Source organism: Gorilla gorilla, chromosome Y, assembly GCF_029281585.2.
Source record: "Gorilla gorilla gorilla isolate KB3781 chromosome Y, NHGRI_mGorGor1-v2.1_pri, whole genome shotgun sequence".
In the NCBI taxonomy this organism is placed as follows: Eukaryota; Metazoa; Chordata; class Mammalia; order Primates; family Hominidae; genus Gorilla; species Gorilla gorilla.
This window is the reverse complement of record NC_073248.2, coordinates 52207138-52226611: the sequence shown is the minus strand read 5'-3', so window position 1 is coordinate 52226611 and position 19474 is coordinate 52207138. Positions and strand designations below refer to the sequence as shown.

Here is a 19474-nt window from a genome sequence, read left to right as displayed (position 1 = left end):
TGATCTCGGCTCACTGTAACCTCCATCTCCTGGATTCAAGCGATTTTCCTGCCTCAGCCTCCTGAGTAGCTGGAACTGCAGTCATGTGCTACCATGCCAGACAAATTTTTTGTATTATTGGTAGGGGCAGGTTTTCACTATATTGGCCAGGCTGGTCTTGAACTCCTGCCCTCGTGATCCACCCGCCTCAGCCTCCCAAACTGCTGGGTTTACAGTCATGAGCCATCAGATTGTATGGAGGCCCTGCCTTGGGTCTGTAGTTACTTAACCCTATCTGAGGGGCAGGAAAGACATCCATGATTGGTGAAGAGTTACTGGTGGTATTTGAACGTGAGAAGGCAGAAAATTACAAGGGCGAGCAAGGTGGGTGTTTACAAACTAAAGTTGATTTTATGTAAATTTTGCCAGAAACAGTAACTTGGGGATTAGGTTTAGGAGTAAAGAAATGTATATAAACTTGATTCATTAAGTTTTTTTCACAGGCCAAAAAATTTCATTACAAACCTCTAAAACCTCATTTCCAGAGAAAAATTAAATACCATGTTTCAAATAAATAACTGATTAATGTCCATTTTTCAGGGGAACTAGATTATAAATTGGAGAATAATTATTACTAATTTGTATCAGAAAATTAAGTCTAGGATAACATGTGGAGTCTTGCTATGTTCATTTTTAATCCTTTAGCTATTACCTCATTGAATTAAAAAGAGTAATGTGTGGTAGAGTCATCAATGATGGGTGAGATTTCAAAATACGGAGAGAAAGAAGAGAGGCATATATTAAGATTGGTAAAATTCACTCACAAATGAAGTAATAAAGAACTGCACTTAAATTGTGATTCATTAGTTTGTTTTTTAAGGCCCAAGAGCACCTTTACATAATATAAGGTTTTCTTCTAGGAAAAAATGATATATTAATAGTAGATTCCAAATCACTGACATATACATTTTCAGAGTTCAGCCAGTTTATAAATGTAGAGCAATTGTACATAATTTCAACCAGAAAAGTATGTCTCTGAAGTCACTTGACCTGAAGTGTACATTTTTAATCGTTAGCACTGGCCCGGATAAAATGACATCAGTAGTCTTTCACTAATTTGATATATATTTGATATAACTCACCTTTCAATGGTGGTGTCATTGAAAACTACTGACATTATTAATTTGGGTCAGTGCTAAAGGATCTATCTACACACACACACACACACACACACACATAACACACATGTATATGTGTGTGTGTGTATATATACAGATATATCTTTTAGCTATATATGTAATATATATAGATATATAAATATGTATGTGTGTATATAGATATACATATATCTATATACATATGTCTACATATGTATATAGATACACATATCTATATACATGTCTACATATGTGCATATTTAAATGTGTGTATATATATCTATATATACATATCTATATATAGATATATTCTTTAGCACTGACCCAAATTAATAACATCAGTAGTCATATATATATCCATTAATATATATATGAGCATGTGTGTGTATATATATGTAAACATATATGTATATATCCTTTAGCATATATATGTATATATACACATATATAGTTTATATATACATATATGTGTGTGTATATGCAGGTATATCTTGTTTTCTTGTGCTTTATTTTATTGCCCCTCAGATATTACTTTTTTGTAAACTGAAGGTTTGTAGCAACCCTACATTGAGCAAGTCTCCTGGTTTTATTTTTCCAACAGCGTGTTCTCACTTTGTGTCTCTTGTCACATTTTAATAATTCTTGCAATATTCCAAACTTTTTATTATCATATCTGTTATGGTGATCTGTGATCAGTGATCTTTGATGTTACTATTGTAATTGTTTTGGGGCAACACGAACCATGTCCATATTAAGATGACAAGCCTAATCAATGACATGTTTGTTGTGACTGCTCCACTGACTAGCCATTCCCCCATCTCTCTCCTTCTCCTTGGGCCTCCCTATTCCCTGAGACACAACAATATTGAAAGTAGACCATTTAATAAGCCTATGATGGTCTCTGAGTGTCCTAGTGAAGGGAAGAGTCACATGTCTCTCACTTTAAACCAAAAGCTAGAAATGATTGTGAGGAAGGCTAGACTTCTTGCACCACTTCAGCCAAGGTGTGAATGTAAAACAAAAACAAAAACAAAACAAAACAGAAAAGCCAAAAAACTTCTTGAAGAAAATTAAGACTGCTACTCCAGTGAACATACAAATGTTGAGAAAGCAAAACAGTCTGATTGCTAATATGGAGAATGTTGTAGTGGTCTGGATAAAGGATCAAACCAGCCACAGCATTCCCTTAAGCCAAAGCGTAATCCAGGACAAGGCCCTCACTCTCTTTGATTCAGTGAAGCCTGGGAGAGGTAAGGAAGCCGCAGAAGAAAAGCTTGACACTAAAAGGTTTGTTCATGAGGTTTAAGGAAAGAAGCCATCTCCATCACATAGAAGTGCAAGGTAAACAGCCAGTGCCGATGCAGAAGCAGCAGCAAGTTATCCAGAAGATCTAGGTGAGATAACTGATGAATGTGGCCAAACTAAACAACACATTTTCAATGTAGACAAGATAGCCTTTTATTGGAAGAAGATGCCATCTAGGACTTTTATATGTAGAGAGGAGAAGTCAATGCATGGTTTCAAATCTTCAAAGCACAGGCCAATTCTCTTGTTAGGGGCTAATGAAGCTGGTGACTTTAAGTTGAAGCCAACAATCATTGACTATTCTGAAAATCCTGGGGCCCTTACGAATTATGCTAAATCAAGCAAGGTGGGTGACTAGAGATGTCTGGTGCTCATCTCCCCTACAAGAAAGAACCGAGGCAAGAAATACACATCTAAGATTTGATTAGAGTATCAAAGGGATAGTCCTGGAGTGCAGCAAAGGAGTGGAGACACATCTGTGGTGACTGAAAGTTGCCATAGTACGGAAGCACTCAGCCTGTGCAGCCGCTTCTGCCCCATCTGGATTGAATTGGCCCAGAGACAGCAGGGACTTCTCATTGCAGGGTGAAGGTAGGCAGAAGATCCCCACCAGCCCCACTGCCATCACAAACACAAAGTCTTTACAACAAGAGAATCTCACAGTCTTTGCAAGCCCTCAGGCCAGTTTGGAGTATTGCCAAGAATTGACACAGCTGCATGTCCTGGACTAGGAGTACAAGGTGAAGACTTCCCACCCCCAGAGACTTAAGCTGCAGCAACACAGCACCATCTTGAGAACAGAGTCATCTCTTGAGTGTGCCCTCCTCTGGGGGCCAGTAGCCACTGCGCCTCTCCAGCACTGGAGCTTTATCTTCAGTACACCAAGCCCACATGGGTGGGTTAAAGCCACAATCCCAGCTGTGTGGAGGTTGGTCCCAGGACTGGCTGTAACTCAAGTAATGCAGAGTAGGGAAATCAACCCCCACCACCACACTTCCAGACAGAGGAATAATCTGCAGTCCCATCCAGGGTAAATTCACTCTTAAGACAGCCAAACCACTACATGCCCTCTCCCAAGTGGGAGAGGCTCCTAAGCCTCTGAGCAGCTGATACACCCGCAGGTCAACAGGGTGACTATGAGCCCATGCTCAGGACCTGAGAAACATCCTTGCGGGCCCCATCAACCACAGACATGCTCCTGGCGTGCCCAGTAGCCCTCTGCTTTTAATAAGGGCCTGAGAAACAGTCCCACAGGCTGCCCCCAGCAGGCACACCACCAAGTGGGCCTTGCACCTGTGTCTCAGACCTGAGAGACAAGCAACTGTGTATGCCCAAGTCTCAGGGCCGAGAAGGAACCCTGGGAGCTTACTCAGGCCAACTAAGCAGCCACATACCTATGTCCCAGCTTGAGGAAGAGCCCTTTAGGCCACCCCCCACAGAAACACTCCCAGGCCAACTAAGCAGCTGTGCAACCTTGGATGAGCCTGAGAAATACTCCTGTATCCATTCCCAGCAGATGCACCTCCAGACCAGCCAATCAGCCATGAATGCCCATGTCCTGGACCTAAGAAAGAGCTCCATGGGCTACTCCCAGAAGACATGCCCTTACACCAGCTGAGCAGCCTCGTGTCCACATCCTGGCTCATAGAAGCAATCCCCAGGGCTTCCCCTGGCAGGCACCACCCAGGCCAGCTGAGCAGCAGTGTGCCCACATCCTGAGCTAGAATAGCTCTATGGACTACCCCCAGCAGACACACATCTAGGACAGCTGAGAAGTCATTTGACTGTATCCCAGGCCTGAGAAACACCCCTCTTGGCCAGCCCTGGCAAAGATACCTTCAGTCCAGCTTAGCAGCTATGCACCTATATATTTGGCCCATGAGTTTCCCCCAGCAGACTGCCCCCAGGCCAGATGAGCAGCTGTGTACCCATATACCAGTTATGGGAAACAGCCCTTCAGGCCACTCCTGGAGTGCATGCTTCCAGGCCAGGCAAACAGCTGTGTGCCTGCATCCTGGGCCTGAGAAACTGTCCTGCAAAGCACATCTGGAAGTCATGCCCTGGTTGAGCAACTGCATCCCCATGCTCCTGGCTAGAGTGACGGCACCATGGCCAGCAGCATAAAGCCATACTTCAAGTTTTCTGACCCACTGTATGCCTGCACACACCCTTACCCTGAGAAACAGCCCAGTGAGCCCACCCCTGGCAAGGCTGCACCACCATCACTACAAACTTCCTTAACCTAGGCCACTGAGTAACTTGCAAATGTTACTAGTGTGGATCACAGCTGAATAAACTACATGGAGACTACACTTACTGCATCCATGTAGAACCAAGGCCGGTATACCCCAATGAACTGACATCCAAGACCCATTCATACAAATTAATTCATACAAGTAAACCTACTCCATAAAATTGGAAAAGGTGACTTTTTCACCAGATGCATAGAAATCAATTTAGAAACACAGCAACCATGAAAATGCAAGAAAACATGTCACCTACAAAGGGAAATAATAATTATCCAGTAATAGAACCCAATCATAAACATATGATGTGACAGAAAAAAGAATAATCTTAAGGAAACTCAGTGAGATGTAAGGTAATACAGATAGACAAGTCAATGAAATCAGGTGAAAGAGAAATTCAGTAAAGATACAGATATCATAAAAATAACCAAACAGAAGCCCTAAAAGCTAAACAGTTCAATGGATGAAATGAAAAAATACAATCAATGGCTTTACAGACAAGAACAAGCAGAAGAAATAATTTCTGAACTTGAAGACAAGTCTTTTGAAATAACACAGACAGGCAAAAAAGGATAAAAAAGAATGAAAAAAGCCTACAGGATTTATGGGACACCATTAATTTGATCAAATATTCATATTATGGGCATTCCAGAAGGAAAAGTGTAGAGAAAATATGAGGAAAACATATTTAATAAAATAGCATAAAACTTCCTAACTCTTGAGAGAGAGCTAGACATCTATTTCCAGGAAGATCAAAGAACCCCAAATACATTCAACCCAGACATTATAGGCAAATTGTGAAAAATCAAAAGACAAAGATTTTTTAAAATAGCAAAAGAAAAGTAACACACTTATAATGGAATCCCCATTAGACTAACAGCTGATTTCCCAGTGGAAAACCTTAGGCTAGAAGCGAATGGGATGATACATTCAAAGTTCTGAAAGAAAAAAATCTTTCAGCCAATAATATTATAGTCAGCACAGCTATCCTTTACAAATGAAGAAGACATAAAATCTGTCATAGATAAACAAAAACCAAGATAATTCATCACCACTAGACCAACATTACAAGAAATGCCCAAGGGAGTCTTACATCTGGAAGTAAAAAGATGATAACCACCATCATGAAAACATGCAAAACTTTAAAAGTCACTGTTAGAGTCAATACATAAAGGAGAAAGAGAAAGGAATGAAACCTTATCACTACAGAAAACTACCCAACTTCAAAAGTAAACAGGAAGAAAGGAATAAAACATATACAAAACAACCAGAAAACAATAAAACATTGGAAGTAACTCCTCACCTACCAATAATAACTTTGAATGTTAGTAGATTAAATACCCCATGAAGGATATAGACTTACTGAGTGGATTAAAAAATAAGACCCAACTATATTTTATCTAAAAGAAACTCACTTTACCGGTATAGAAACACATAGACTGATAATAAAGGGATGGAAAAAGATATCCTATGCAAATGGAAGCCCAAAGTGAGCAGGGATAGCTATACTTGTATCAGACAAAACAGAGTTCAAGTTAAAAACCATAAAAATTGACAAACAAGAGTATTATGTAATAATAAAGGGTTCAATTCAGCAAGAAATATAATTGTAATATGTGTATAATTGTAAATATGTATGCACTCAAACACCAGAGCACCTAGATATATAAAGCGAATATTACTAGATCTAAAGAGGGAGATAGACCCCATTACAATAAGAGTTGGGCACTTCCGTATCCCACTCTCAGCATTGGACAAATCATCTAGACAGAAAATCAACAAAGAAACATCAGACTTAAACTCCACCATAGACCAAATGGACATAAATAACAAACATATACAGAACATCTCACCTAACAGCTCCAGAATACACATTCTTTTCATCAGCACATGAAACAATATCCAAGATAGACCGTATGTTAGGCTACAAAACAAGTCTCAACAAATTTTTAAAAATTGAAATTCTATCAGGTATCTTATCTTACCACAAGGGAATAAAACTAGACATTCATAACAAGAGGAACATTCAAAACTATACAGACATATGGAAATTAAACAACATGCCCTTGAGTTACAGTGAGTGAAGAAAGAAATTAAGAATGAAATTTAAGAATTCCTTGAAACAAATGTAACTAGAAACACAGTATACCAAAACAGGGGACGCAGCAAAAGCAGTTATTAAGAAATATGTTTTTAGCTTCATCCGTGTCCCTACAAAGGACATGAACTCATCATTTTTTCAGCAAACTGTCGCAAGGACAAAACACCAAACATCACATGTTCTCACTCATAGGTGGGAATTGAACAATGAGAACACTCGGACACAGGAAGGGGGACATCACACACTGGGGCCTGTTGTTGGGTAGGGGGAGGGGGGAGGGATAGCATTAGGAGATATACCTAATGTAAATGACGAGTTAATGGGCGCAGCACACCAACATGGCACATGTATACATGTCTAACAAACCTGCACATTGTGCACATGTACCCTAGAACTTAAAGTATAAAAAAAAAAGTATATTTTTAGCAATAAATGCCTGGATCAAAAAAACTAGAAAACTTTCAAATAAACCACTGAACAATTCTACCTCAAGAAACTAGAATAGTAAGAACAAAGCAAACCCCAAATTATTAAAAGGAAATAAATAATGAAGACCAAACAGAAATAAACAAATTTGAGGCAAAAATTACAAAAGGTTAACAACAAAAAGGTTTAAAAAATATCAACAAACCATTAGCTAGACTAATTAAGAAAAAGGGAAGACCCAAATAAGTAAAATCAGAAACAAAAAAAGAGACCGCATAACAGATAATGACAGAAATAAAAATAATTATTAGAGACTATTATGAGCAACTCTACAATAAATTTGAAAACCTAGAGGAGGTGGACAAAATCCTTGACCCATACGACCTACCAAGACTAAACCAAGAAGAAATAGAAAACCTGAACAGACCAAAAACAAGTAATGAGATTAAATCAGTAATAAAAAGGCTTTCAACAAAGTCCAGGACCTGATGGCTTCACCACTTAATCCTCACTTGTGAAAGGAAGAGCCATTTGCTACAGCAAACTTCATTGTTGTCCTATTTTAAGAAATTGTCTCAGCCACTCCGACCATTGGCAACCACCACTCTGATCAGTCAGCAGCCATGAACATGGAGGCAATGCCCTCCACCAGCAAAAGGTGATCATTAGCATTTTTTAACCAATAAAGTAGTTTTTAATTAAGGTATACACATAAGGTTTTTGAACATAATGCCATTGCAAACTTAACAGGCTACAGTGTAGGGTAAACATAACTTTTATATGCACAGGGAACCCAAAACATTTGTGTGAGTTGCTTAATGCAGTTTTTGCTTTATTGCAGTGGTCTGGAATGAAACCCACAATGTCTTTGAGATATGTCTATACACATATTATTTATATATTATATATCCATATACATATTATTTTATATATCTTTATATACATATATATAGAAAGAGACAAAGACAGAAAAGAAGATAAAAATATGCAAAATTCAGTGTAGGGAGTATCCATGAGGAAAGAGTTTCTGGTTAATGATTGTAATTTTCTTTCTTAAATATTAGGTCTTCCAGTGAGCTAAGTCATGTTTACTATATCCTTTAGATTCATGGGATTCTTGTTATTCAAATATATTTTTCATCACTATTTTGTGTAGCAAATATCTAATGATATATTTTTGCTTTTTTTTTTGGTGGCTAAAGTGTGTTAGCACGACTTTCCAAGTTTGAAGTTGAAGATGCTGAAAATGTTGCTTCATATGAGTAAGTCAGTTTGAAGTTTGAAAGGAGGGAGCCATTGATGGATCTCTTACCTTTAGTTGAACAGGGCTTCCGCTGAGGCAAGAAGGAAAAAGGGAAACTATGGAAAGATATCAAAATGTATGGGTGGGAGGGTACACCGTATTTACTCCAGTTGAATTCTTAGACAAGTATTATTTTGAAAAAAAAATTCCATCCATTCAGAAATAAATGTTCTTCTAGCTTGAAAATGTAAAAAGTATTCTTAGAGGAAATTAATTCCATTAAAAGTTTTTTTAAAAAAAAACAGGAATGCAGAATGCTACTTAACTCATCAATAGTGAACGTTTCTCATTTTTACTGGATATGGTGTGATTCCCAATTTTGTACATTTTGCCTATGAGCAAATAGTATTGATAGCAAAAGCAAACATATTTTGCTGACTAAAGACCTCTTTATGCTCGTTGGGATTTTATTCTTATTTGTTTCTAATCTCACTAGAGTACTTCCTGTTGCACTGACCTGAAGGCATTTTATCATGTACTCACTGTAATGAAACAATACATTCTTAGACTGGCTTGTGTCTGAACTGCAGACATATTCAGGAGATTTTTCTTCTGCTTCTTTCTTGCCCAGTTGTATAACCATTCACCAGCTTGTGTCAATGCTGGAGAGGAAGTACTGCCATAGAGGAAGTTAACTCACCATGGTTGTAAGCTGTTGGTGACAAAACAAAGATTGGAAACAAAGAGGGCAAATAAAAATAGTTCTTCAAATTACCCTGAATTTGCCACTGAATTAAACTGTGTGTCTGCAGATTAGCTATACGTTTTCTGTAATGGAGCTGCCCAGGGCTGAAACAAAATTAGACCGATTAAGCAAGGCAAGCATTTCCTTCTTTCCCCACTCCAAACAAAATAAAGCAGGTTTTCATTTTATTTTATTTTTAAATTACAAAGTCTCATTACATAGATATAGGAGGAATTTGCAGTAGTCCCTGTGAGAAATGCTGGTGTTTCATAACAGGGGAATGATATTGGATTTATAGTAAAAGCTGGAATCAGTGTTTGGCTTTGGCATCATATATTCATTCACCTGATACTCAGCAAGTCACTAACCCTCTTTAACTTTCAGATTATTCAAATGTAAACTGGCTATTATGCAATCCATGTACTGGATATTGTATTTAAAAAATTAGTAATAAAATGAAAATAACATGCAAAACTACTTTGAAAACTCTGTAGTTCTGTAAATAGGTTTTATTCTAAAAGCTAAAAATAACGTAAGAGTTCATTAAGGAAAATCTGAAAATACAATCAACAAATCTACCCACATTTAGTCATTCTTAAACTTTGAAGCATGCACTTCTAAGTTCTTTAAGCATAAACTTTTTTTGTTTACAGATATGAGACCATACTTATTCTTTTGCAAATAACCTTATTAATGACATCATGGCTATATTTTTTTTGTTAATATATATTCATGTGCACTTACAACATTATTTGTAACAGTTGTGTGATATTTCATGGTGTAGATGTGCTATAATTCATTTAATAGTCAGATATTGCTGAACAATTCAGTTTTTTACAAGTTTTTAACTTACAAAAATGAATATATTTGAGGCTAAATCTCCGTATATTGTTGGTTATTTGCTTGTTATAAATTCTCAGAAGTGGAAATTCTGTGTCAAAGGGAATGATTGTGACGCTATTGATATTGATATGTGCTTTAACATCAAGATGCAAAGTGTACATTTCTCCCCTCCCACACTTAACACTAGCCATCATTGATTTCTCTGATATTAGTAAATATATTTGTTCTAATGCATGTTCTTTGACACACCTTCATTTATCCTTTTCTGTCTTTGGGCTGAAAAGTTAAATCTATTGATCCTTTTTCTATTTTATGTAATATAAGCAATTTCTCCCAGGTTGTCTTGCTTTTCACTACATAAAAGCATTTAATCCTCATGTAATCAAATGTATCTGTACTTTTCATTGTGATTTTGCCTTTAATGTTATTCTCAGAAAGTCCTTCTCACCCCAAGATTTTAAATATATCCACCAAAATTTCTGTTTTGAATTTATTTTCTTCATTTAAATAAAATATCTGCCCTGAATTTACTTTGTCTTAAGGTATAAAGTGTAGAAATTTACTTTTCTCCTAAGTGACTCATAGTTTTTTCAGCATGAACATGTCATCCCTCTGTATTGTCCTTACCCTGTTTTAGTGATCTAGAGTGAGCAGGAAGACCAGAGTCACTACAGTGTTTTTCGTGCTTTGCATCATGGCCACCTCCCTACCCCCAGAGTCTGCACAAGAGAAAAATGTGTCCAGTGGGGGAGATAGCACCTGCCTTCAATACAAATCCCATTTCATTAAACACGGTCTTGTTAGTGTCATGTAGCTTCCACCTTCTATTGATAAAAAATGAGTCATGTTCATAGTTAATATTTGTGCTTTTAATTCAACTTTGATATTATTGGAACTTTCAGTGTATTAAGGTTTAGTATCTCATATCTTTTTTTCTCTCTTTTTTTTTTTGAGCTGGAGTCTTGCTCTGTCACCAGGCTGGAGTGCAGTGGCTCCACTCAGCTCACTGCAACCTCCGCTTCCCAGGTTCAAGCGATTCTCCTGCCTCAGCCTCCCGAGTAGCTGGGACTACAGGCATGCACCACCACGCCCAGCTAATTTTTTGTATTTTTAGTAGAGATGGAGTTTCACCATGTTGGCCAGGATGGTCTCGATCTCTTGACCTCATGATCCACCCACCTTGGCCACCCAAAGTGCTGGGATTACAGGTGTGAGCCACCGCGCCTGGCCTCTATCTCTTTATTTTTGAATTGTCATTTAAATTTAGTTTTTGTCTCTCGTGTATAGCATGTAATGCCTTTAATTTCAAAGTTATCTGAGAGTATTTCTCAATATGCAATATGAGAGTAATATGTTTGTATTTATGATTTCTGGTATGTTTGGTTTTACTTATCATCTTTTTCTTTATTAAAAATACTTTGATATTTTCTTTGTAAATTTGTCTATGTTTTGCTATTAATTGATTTGTTTTTATCCCTTGCATTTTTTGTTGATATGCAAGTCAGAAGCCCATTTATAGTCTATCAATGTTTATATTTAAATGTTTAGAAAACATAATTATACCGTTTTTTCCATCAATATCGAGAATAAAACTGGACTCGTACCTGTGAAAGATAAGAAATGCAACCTGCCTTTACTTCTATCTTCTTCCACACCTTGAATCCTAGTGTAAGAATGCCTAAAAATTCAAATCAATACTATTATTCATGATTTTATATCATTTATCTTTACTTTTAGAATCATTTATTTACATTTTCACCTGCTACTTTTTTTTTATTATTATACTGTAAGTTCTAGGGTACATGTGCACGATGTGCAGGTTTGTTACATATTCGTGCATGTGCCATGTTGGTGTGCTGTACCCATTAATTCATCATTTACATTAGGTGTATCTCCTAATGCTATCCCTCCCCCATCCCCCCACCCCATGACAGGCCCTGGTGTGTGATGTTCCCCTTCCTGTGTCCAAGGGTTCTCATTGTTCAATTCCCACCTATGAGTGAGAACATGCAGTGTTTGGTTTTCTGACCTTGCGATAGTTTGCTGAGAATGATGGTTTCCAGCTTCATCCATGTCCCTACAAAGGACATGAACTCATCCTTTTTTATGGCTGCTTAGTATTCCATGGTGTATATGTGCCACATTTTCTTAATCCAGTCTATCATTGTTGGACATTTGGGTTGGTTCCAAGTCTTTGCTATTGTGAATAGTGTCGCAATAAACATACGTGTGCATGTGTCTTTATAGCAGCATGATTTATAATCCTTTGGGTATATACCCAGTAATGGGATGGCTGGGTCAAATGGTATTTCTAGTTTTAGATTGTTGAGGAATCGCCACACTGTCTTCCACAATGGTAGAACTAGTTTACAGTCCCACCAACAGTGTAAAAGTGTTCAGTTTCTCCACATCCTCTCCAGCACCTGCTGTTTCTTGACTTTTTAATGATCGCCATTCTAACTGGTGTGAGATGGTATGTCATTGTGGTTTTGATTTGCATTTCTCTGATGGCCAGTGATGATGAGCATTTTTTCATGTGTCTGTTGGCTGCATAAATGTCTTCTTTTGAGAAGTGTCTGTTCATATCCTTTGCCCACTTTTTGATGGGGTTGTTTGATTTTTTTCTTGTAAATTTGTTTGAGTTCTTTGTAGATTCTGGATATTAGCCCTTTGTCAGATGAGTAGATTCCAAAAATTTTCTCCCATTCCGTAGGTTGCCTGTTCACTCTGATGGTAGTTTCTTTTGCTGTGCAGAAGCTCTTTAGTTTAATTAGATCCTGTTTGTCAATTTTGGCTTTTGTTGCCATTGCTTTTGGTCACCTGCTACATTTTTGTTCTTCATTTTGATTCACTGCTCAGCTGACTCAAGCACTTTGAGTAATTGTTTTTAGGAAAGGTACATGGAGGCTATGCTTCGTGTTGCTTCATGTTGGAGTGTCTGTCTGTTGCTCCCGAGTGTGAAAAGTACTTTTCCTGGATATGGATTTACTAAGTCATAGTTATTTCCCTGCAAACTCTGCACATAACTGCTTGAAGATTCATTTACATAGTACTCTTTTTTTAAGCAAAAAAGTCTCAATTGTGTATTTACTTGGTATAGTTTCAGGGTACACTGAAACAGATTAAGGGGCTAAAGCCACCCAAGCCACTTCTTCATGCCTTCGTAATCTGTCAGACTTGGTTCTGTATGGTGACATTGTCAAGTGAGTTCAGATTTATGACATTTCCTTGATACCCAGAGATCTAGTAGACTGTGTGGGATCAGAGGTTCTTGTAGTAAGGGAATGGCAACTTGAGGAGAGAACTCACCTCTTTTGGCCAATTGATCCTCCATCTACATCAGCCTTAACTCTCCCAGCCTGGGTGGAGGTGGTGGGTCCAGGTGGAGAGGGGAAGATTAGAAGGATTGGGGATTTCCTTTATCTCAGTTTAACCTAACATCATTCATCAAAGGCCAATGTTTTTTTTTTAACTTTTATTTTAGGTTTGGAGGTACACGTGAGGTTTGCTACATAGGTAAACTTGTGTCAGGGAGGTTTTTTTTTATTTTTTACATATTATTTCATCATCCAGGTATTAAGCTCAGTACCCAAATAGTTATCTTTTCTGCTCCTCTCTCTCCTCCTGCCCTCCCCACTTAAGTAGACCCCAGTGTCTATTTCCTTCTTTGTGTTCATAAGTCCTTATGATTTAGCTACCACTGATAGGTGAGAACATTCAGTATTTGGTTTTCTGTTTCTGCACTAGTTTGCTAAGGATAAGAGCCTCCAGCTCCATCGATGTTCCCACAAAATACATGATCTCATTCTTTTTTATGGCTGCATAGTATTCCATGGTATATATGTACCACATTTTCTTTATCCAATCTGTCATTGATGGGTACCTAGGTTGATTCCATGTCTTTGCTATTGTAAATAGTGCTGCAGTGAACATTCATATGCATGTATCTTTATAGTAGAATGATTTATATTCCTCTGGATATCTACTCAGTATTGGGATTGCTCAGTCAAATAGTTCTGCTTTTAGCTCTTCAAGGTATTGTCATAGTGCTTTTTACAGTGATTGAACTAATTTACACTCCCACCAACAATGTATATGTGTTCCTTTTTCTCTGCAACCTTGCCCGCATCTGTTATTTTTTGACTTTTTAGTAATAGCCATTCTGACTGGTGTGAAATGGTATCTCATTGTGGTTTTGATTTGCATTTCTCTAATCTGTGATATTGAGCTTTTCTTCATATGTTTGTTGGCCACATGCATGTCTTCTTTTGAGAAATGTCTGTTCATGTCAAAGGCCAATTGTCAGTGCCCCAGTTCTGCTCAGTATCTGCCCTCTTTGTTCTCCCATCTTAGGCACAGGCTGTGAGCATTGTCTTAGGATTCATGGCTCTTGGGGTGGAATTTGTGTCCTGTGTTGGAGGCTTCAGTATGACAGAAACTTCCTGAAGTCTTCTCCTACTGAAGCTTCCTGTGTTGGAGGCTTCTCCTCCTGAAGAGCCTCCAACACAGGAGGCTTCAGTAGGACAAAAAAAATTGTTCCTCATGAGCTACCTTGTCTCCAGCCATAAGATAAAATGAGGCATTATTGGAGGCTCCATCAAACAGGTTCTCCTTCCTTTGATTAATGGAAGGAGCCCAGTCTTTCGGGTGTTTCTCCTTTGAAGTATATCTTACTAAAATGTCTTACCTCTGAAGTTCGTTTGCAACCTCATATGCGACTCTTGCTAATGTGTATCTGTTCACTAGGTGTCTAGTTTGAGGAGATGACAAGAGCACCATTTACTCCCTATGCTCATTCCTGAAACACCTTATTTTATTGCAGTGGAAACTGAGATCTGGCCAAAGTTTGATGATTTGCCCAGGCTGGCATTAAAATACAGTTCTCTTCTACCACCCTTTTCTGTCTTCATGCTATACTCCTTGAGATGATGACCACAAGTTTAAGTTTAGTATTGCCATAAAGTTGGGGTTGGAGCTCTGCATGCAATGGAAATGTTACAAAACATCCAAAGTTTACTGTCTTATTTGCATATATTCTGGATAGCATAGTAAACAAGTAAAATACTCATGGAGCAGGAAGAATAAAATTTTAGCTATTAGTAAAAAGCATTTTGTTATACAACTTCTGAATAATTTTCTTTTGAAATTATATTTATAAGGCCCTTTGTTTTTTGGTTAAATTTACAATATATGTTAGAAGAAATCTGATTAATTTTATTTTTACTTCTTTTTGCAGCAGCAAGATTAAGAAAATTGTGTATTCAATTGTATCATCCTTTGCATTTGGGTATGTGAGACATAGAAAACACCATGTATTAAATATATCTGAGACTTGGCTGGGCACGGTGGCTCACGCCTGTAATCCCAGCACTCTGGGAGGCCGAGGCGGGCGGATCACATGAAGTCAGGAGTTCAAGACCAGCCTGGCTAACATGGTGAAACCCCATCTCTACTAAAAATACAAAAGTTAGCTAAGCATAATGGTGGGTGCCTATAATCCCAGCTACTCAGGAGGCTGAGGCAGAAGAATCGCTTGAACCGAGGAGGCATAGGTTGCAATGAGCTGAAATTGCACCATTGCACCGCAGCCTTGGCGACACAGCAAGACTCCATGTTAAAAAAAAAAAAAGAAAAGAAAAGAAAATATATGACTCTCATATATATCTATACATACATATATATATGAGACTTAATACTTCAATGAGAAACACTGAAATAACAAAAAAGCATTTCCACTGTCCATCAGTTGCTAAGTAGCCATGTGCCCCATCTAATGTAATCTAATTTATCATGGAATTTTGGTTTAAGCTGGACATTAAGAATTGCAAATAAATGGCTTTTGCCTAAGATTAATAGCAATATATTAATATTGTTTTTCTTCCATCTGCAAAAGTAACATTAATGAAAATCAAATGTTAAAATTCTATAATTATTAATAAAGTGTTTTATTAGTACCGTATACATCAGGAATTACTCTTTAATTTTGGAACCAATTTACTTAGACTCTTCTCTACATAAGAGTAAGATTTCATACTATGATATAGATTTATGCAATATAATTGTTTCCTTTTGAATTAATAATATTTGAATTTGAGCTGCAAGTTTTTAAAAAAGTACTTCAAAGACGAATTCACCTTCATAGACTAGGCAAATAGTCTAATCAATTTATGGAGAATGTATTTAGAATATGTAACAGCAAGTGGCAGGAGGTACTTTAGAGTTCAAGACTCATGTGCCCATCACTCTGCTAGAAGCACCCATAAATATGAAATCATGTGCTTGTTGAAAATGTCACTGATGAAAAATCTTGGTCTTTTAAGAGCTTATGTTACTCATGCTTTCATTTGGTTTTTATTAATAAATTCTTTAGAATTATCCAGATTAATGAGGGTTTATTTTTTTATGAGAAATTGGTATAAACTTCTTATGAAATTCGCAAATTTTAAGAAGAGTTTATAAACAGACAGGTGATTTTAATTCAGTTTTACTTTTCTCTCTTGAGGTGTTGGCCTGGTGTGTTTACTGTAAAAGGCCACAATACTATCTTGTGAAGTGGTTTGGTGAGAATTTTGTTTATTAAGAACTGCTTCTATTGGGTGAAAACAGTGATTTTTCTGAGATTCTAAGTCATTACAGTTTTTCCTGCCACTGGGCAGCTTAATACTAAATAATAACATTTTGGTACCTGATCAGTGGCTTAAATATAGTATAGCTACAGGGACAAATGCCCCTTTATCTTTGCATTTATTTATTTATTTGTTTGTTTATTTTAGACTATTTGGAGTTTTCCTGGTCTTACTGGATGTCACTCTCGTCCTTGCTGACCTAATTTTCACTGACAGCAAACTTTATATTCCTTTGGAGTATCGTTCTATTTCTCTAGCTATTGCCTTATTTTTTCTCATGGATGTTCTTCTTCGAGTATTTGTAGAAGGGTACGTTTGATTATTTTTATAATGCATTAAGCTACTTTGTAGTTTTATAAGAAGCACTTTCGGAGGCTGAGGTGGGAGGATCCCAAGGTCAGGAGTTTGAGACAATCCTGGCCAACATGGTGAAACCCCGTCTCTACTAAAAGTACAAAAATTAGCTGGATGTGGTGGTGGTTGCCTGTAATCCCAGCTGCTTGGGAGGCTGAGGCAGGAGAATCGTTTGAACCTGGGAGGCAGAAGTTGCACTGAGCTGAGATCATGCCATTGCACTCTAGCCTGGGTGACAGGGTGAGACTCCATCTCAAAAAAAAAAAAAAGCATTTTAAAATAATTAACAGGAGCATTCACTACAAACTGACTTAAGAGCCTTTGGGCCTTATGAGAACATTGGTGGTAGTCTGGCAGTACCGCCCCATGTCCTGTGTTTGAGGTGGCCATGGATTGATGTTCCTCTGCCTTTGGACAGGGGTGGAAAGAGTGGGAGGGATGGCATCTTGTGGTTTGAGTGACAGCTCAGCCATAGCACAATAAAACACTAGGTAGACTTTTACAGTTTTTTATCTAGGCCCTGATTCCCAGACAGCACCTGTGGATCCACCTGGAGGCTAGGAGAACTTGCCATCCTGAAGGCAAGGACACAGGCCTGGCTGTTTTTACCATGTGATGACTGTAGAGCCCCAGGGCCTTCAGTAAACTCCTGCAATAGCTAAGGAGTGGTTACAGCAGGTCTTGGGCAAGACCCCGTGCTGTGCTGGCCTCAGGTCTGACCCAATGCAGTCACAGTAGTGGTGGCCACAGATGTGCTTATGTCACTCAACCCCAAGCTTTAGGTGCCTCAGAACAGAGAGAGAGACTCTGTTTGTTTGGGAGAAAGTAAGGGAAGAAAACAAGAGTCTCTTTTTGGTAATGCAGAGAATTATCCTGGATCTTGTCCAAGACCATTAAGGCAGTACCACTATGAGTCTGCAAGAACCAGAGTTTAGGAGGCTTGGGGTGCCCCCTAAAGCAGATAGAGATTAGATCACAGTATCCAAGTTCTTTCAAATATCTGGAAAGCCTTCCCAAGAAAGATGGGTACAAACAAGCCCTGACAGTGAAAACTACAATAAATACAGTGAAAACTACTATCAATACCTAACTCTTCAATGCCCAGACACCAAAGAATATCTGCTAGCATCAACACTATCCAGGAAAACATGACCTCACCAAATGAACTAAATAAGACACCAGGGGCCAATCCTGTAGAAACAGAGATATGTGACCTTTCAGACAAAGAAATCAAAATAGCTGTGTTGAGGAAGGAAACTCAAAGAAATTCAAGATAACACAGAGAAGGAATTCATAATTCTATTAGATAAGTTTAACAAAGAGATTGAAATCATTTAAAAGAATCAAGCAGAAATTCTGGAGCCAAAAAATGTAATTGGCATGCAGAAGAATGCATTAGTCTTTTAATAGCAGAATTGATAAACCAGAAGAAAGAATTAATGAGCTTGAAGACAGGCTATTTCAAAATACATAGAGGAGACAAAGGAAAGAATAAAAAACAATGACGCCTGCCTACAGGATCTAGAAAATAGCCTCAAAAGGACAAATATAAGTGGTATTGGCCTTAAAGAGGAGGTGGGGAGTGTAGAAAGTTTATTCAAAGGGATGGTAACAGAACGTCCCAAACCTACAGAAAGATATCAATATCCAAGTACAAGAAAGTTATAAAACACCAAGCAGATGTAACTCAAAGAAGACTACCTCAAGGCATTTAATAATCACAGTCCCAAAGATCAAGGATAAAAAGAGGATCTTAAAAGCAGCAAGAGAAAAGAAACCAATAATATACAATGGCGCTACAATATATCTGGCAGCAGACTCTTTAGTAGAAACGTTTCAGGCCAGGAGAGAGTGGCATGACATATTGAAAGTGCTGAAGGAAAAAAACATTTACCCTAGAACAGTGTATCCAGTGAAAATATCCTTCAAAGTGAAGGGGAAATAAAGACTTTTCCACACAAAAGCTGAGGGATTTTGTCAACACTAGACCTGTCCTAGAAGAAATGCTAAAGGGAGTATTTCAATCAGAAAGATAAGGACATTAATGAGCAATAAGTAACAACCTGAAGGTATAAAACTCACTGGTAATAGTAGGTATACGGAAAAATGCAGAATGTTATAACACTGTAACTATGATATATAAACTACTCTTACTCTAAGTAGAGAGACTAAACTATGAGCCAATCAAAAATATTAACTACAACTTTTCAAGACATAGATGGTATAATAAGATATAAATAGAAATAACAAAAAGTTAAAAAATAGGGAGACTAAGTTGTAGAGTTTTTATTAGTTTTCTTTTTACTTGTTTATGAAAACTTATAAGATTAAAATAATGGATTATAAGATAGTATTTACAAGCCTCATGGTAACCTCAAACCAAAAAATATAACAATGGATACACGAAAAATAAAAAACAAGAAACTAAATCATATCACCAGAGAAAATT

General features: G+C 37.6%; 1 protein-coding gene across 1 annotated transcript in view; it reads left to right on the top strand.

Annotated features, from left to right (window-relative positions):
* LOC129530391 (putative tyrosine-protein phosphatase TPTE) overlaps positions 1-19474 on the top strand; it is a 39999-nt gene that overhangs the window by 5503 nt on the left and 15022 nt on the right. Inside the window, exons 5-7 of the mRNA XM_055377166.1 lie at positions 8417-8476; positions 15282-15332; positions 16819-16980. Coding sequence (XP_055233141.1) covers positions 8417-8476; positions 15282-15332; positions 16819-16980 — 273 coding nt within the window. The remainder of the gene's footprint in view (positions 1-8416; positions 8477-15281; positions 15333-16818; positions 16981-19474) is intronic.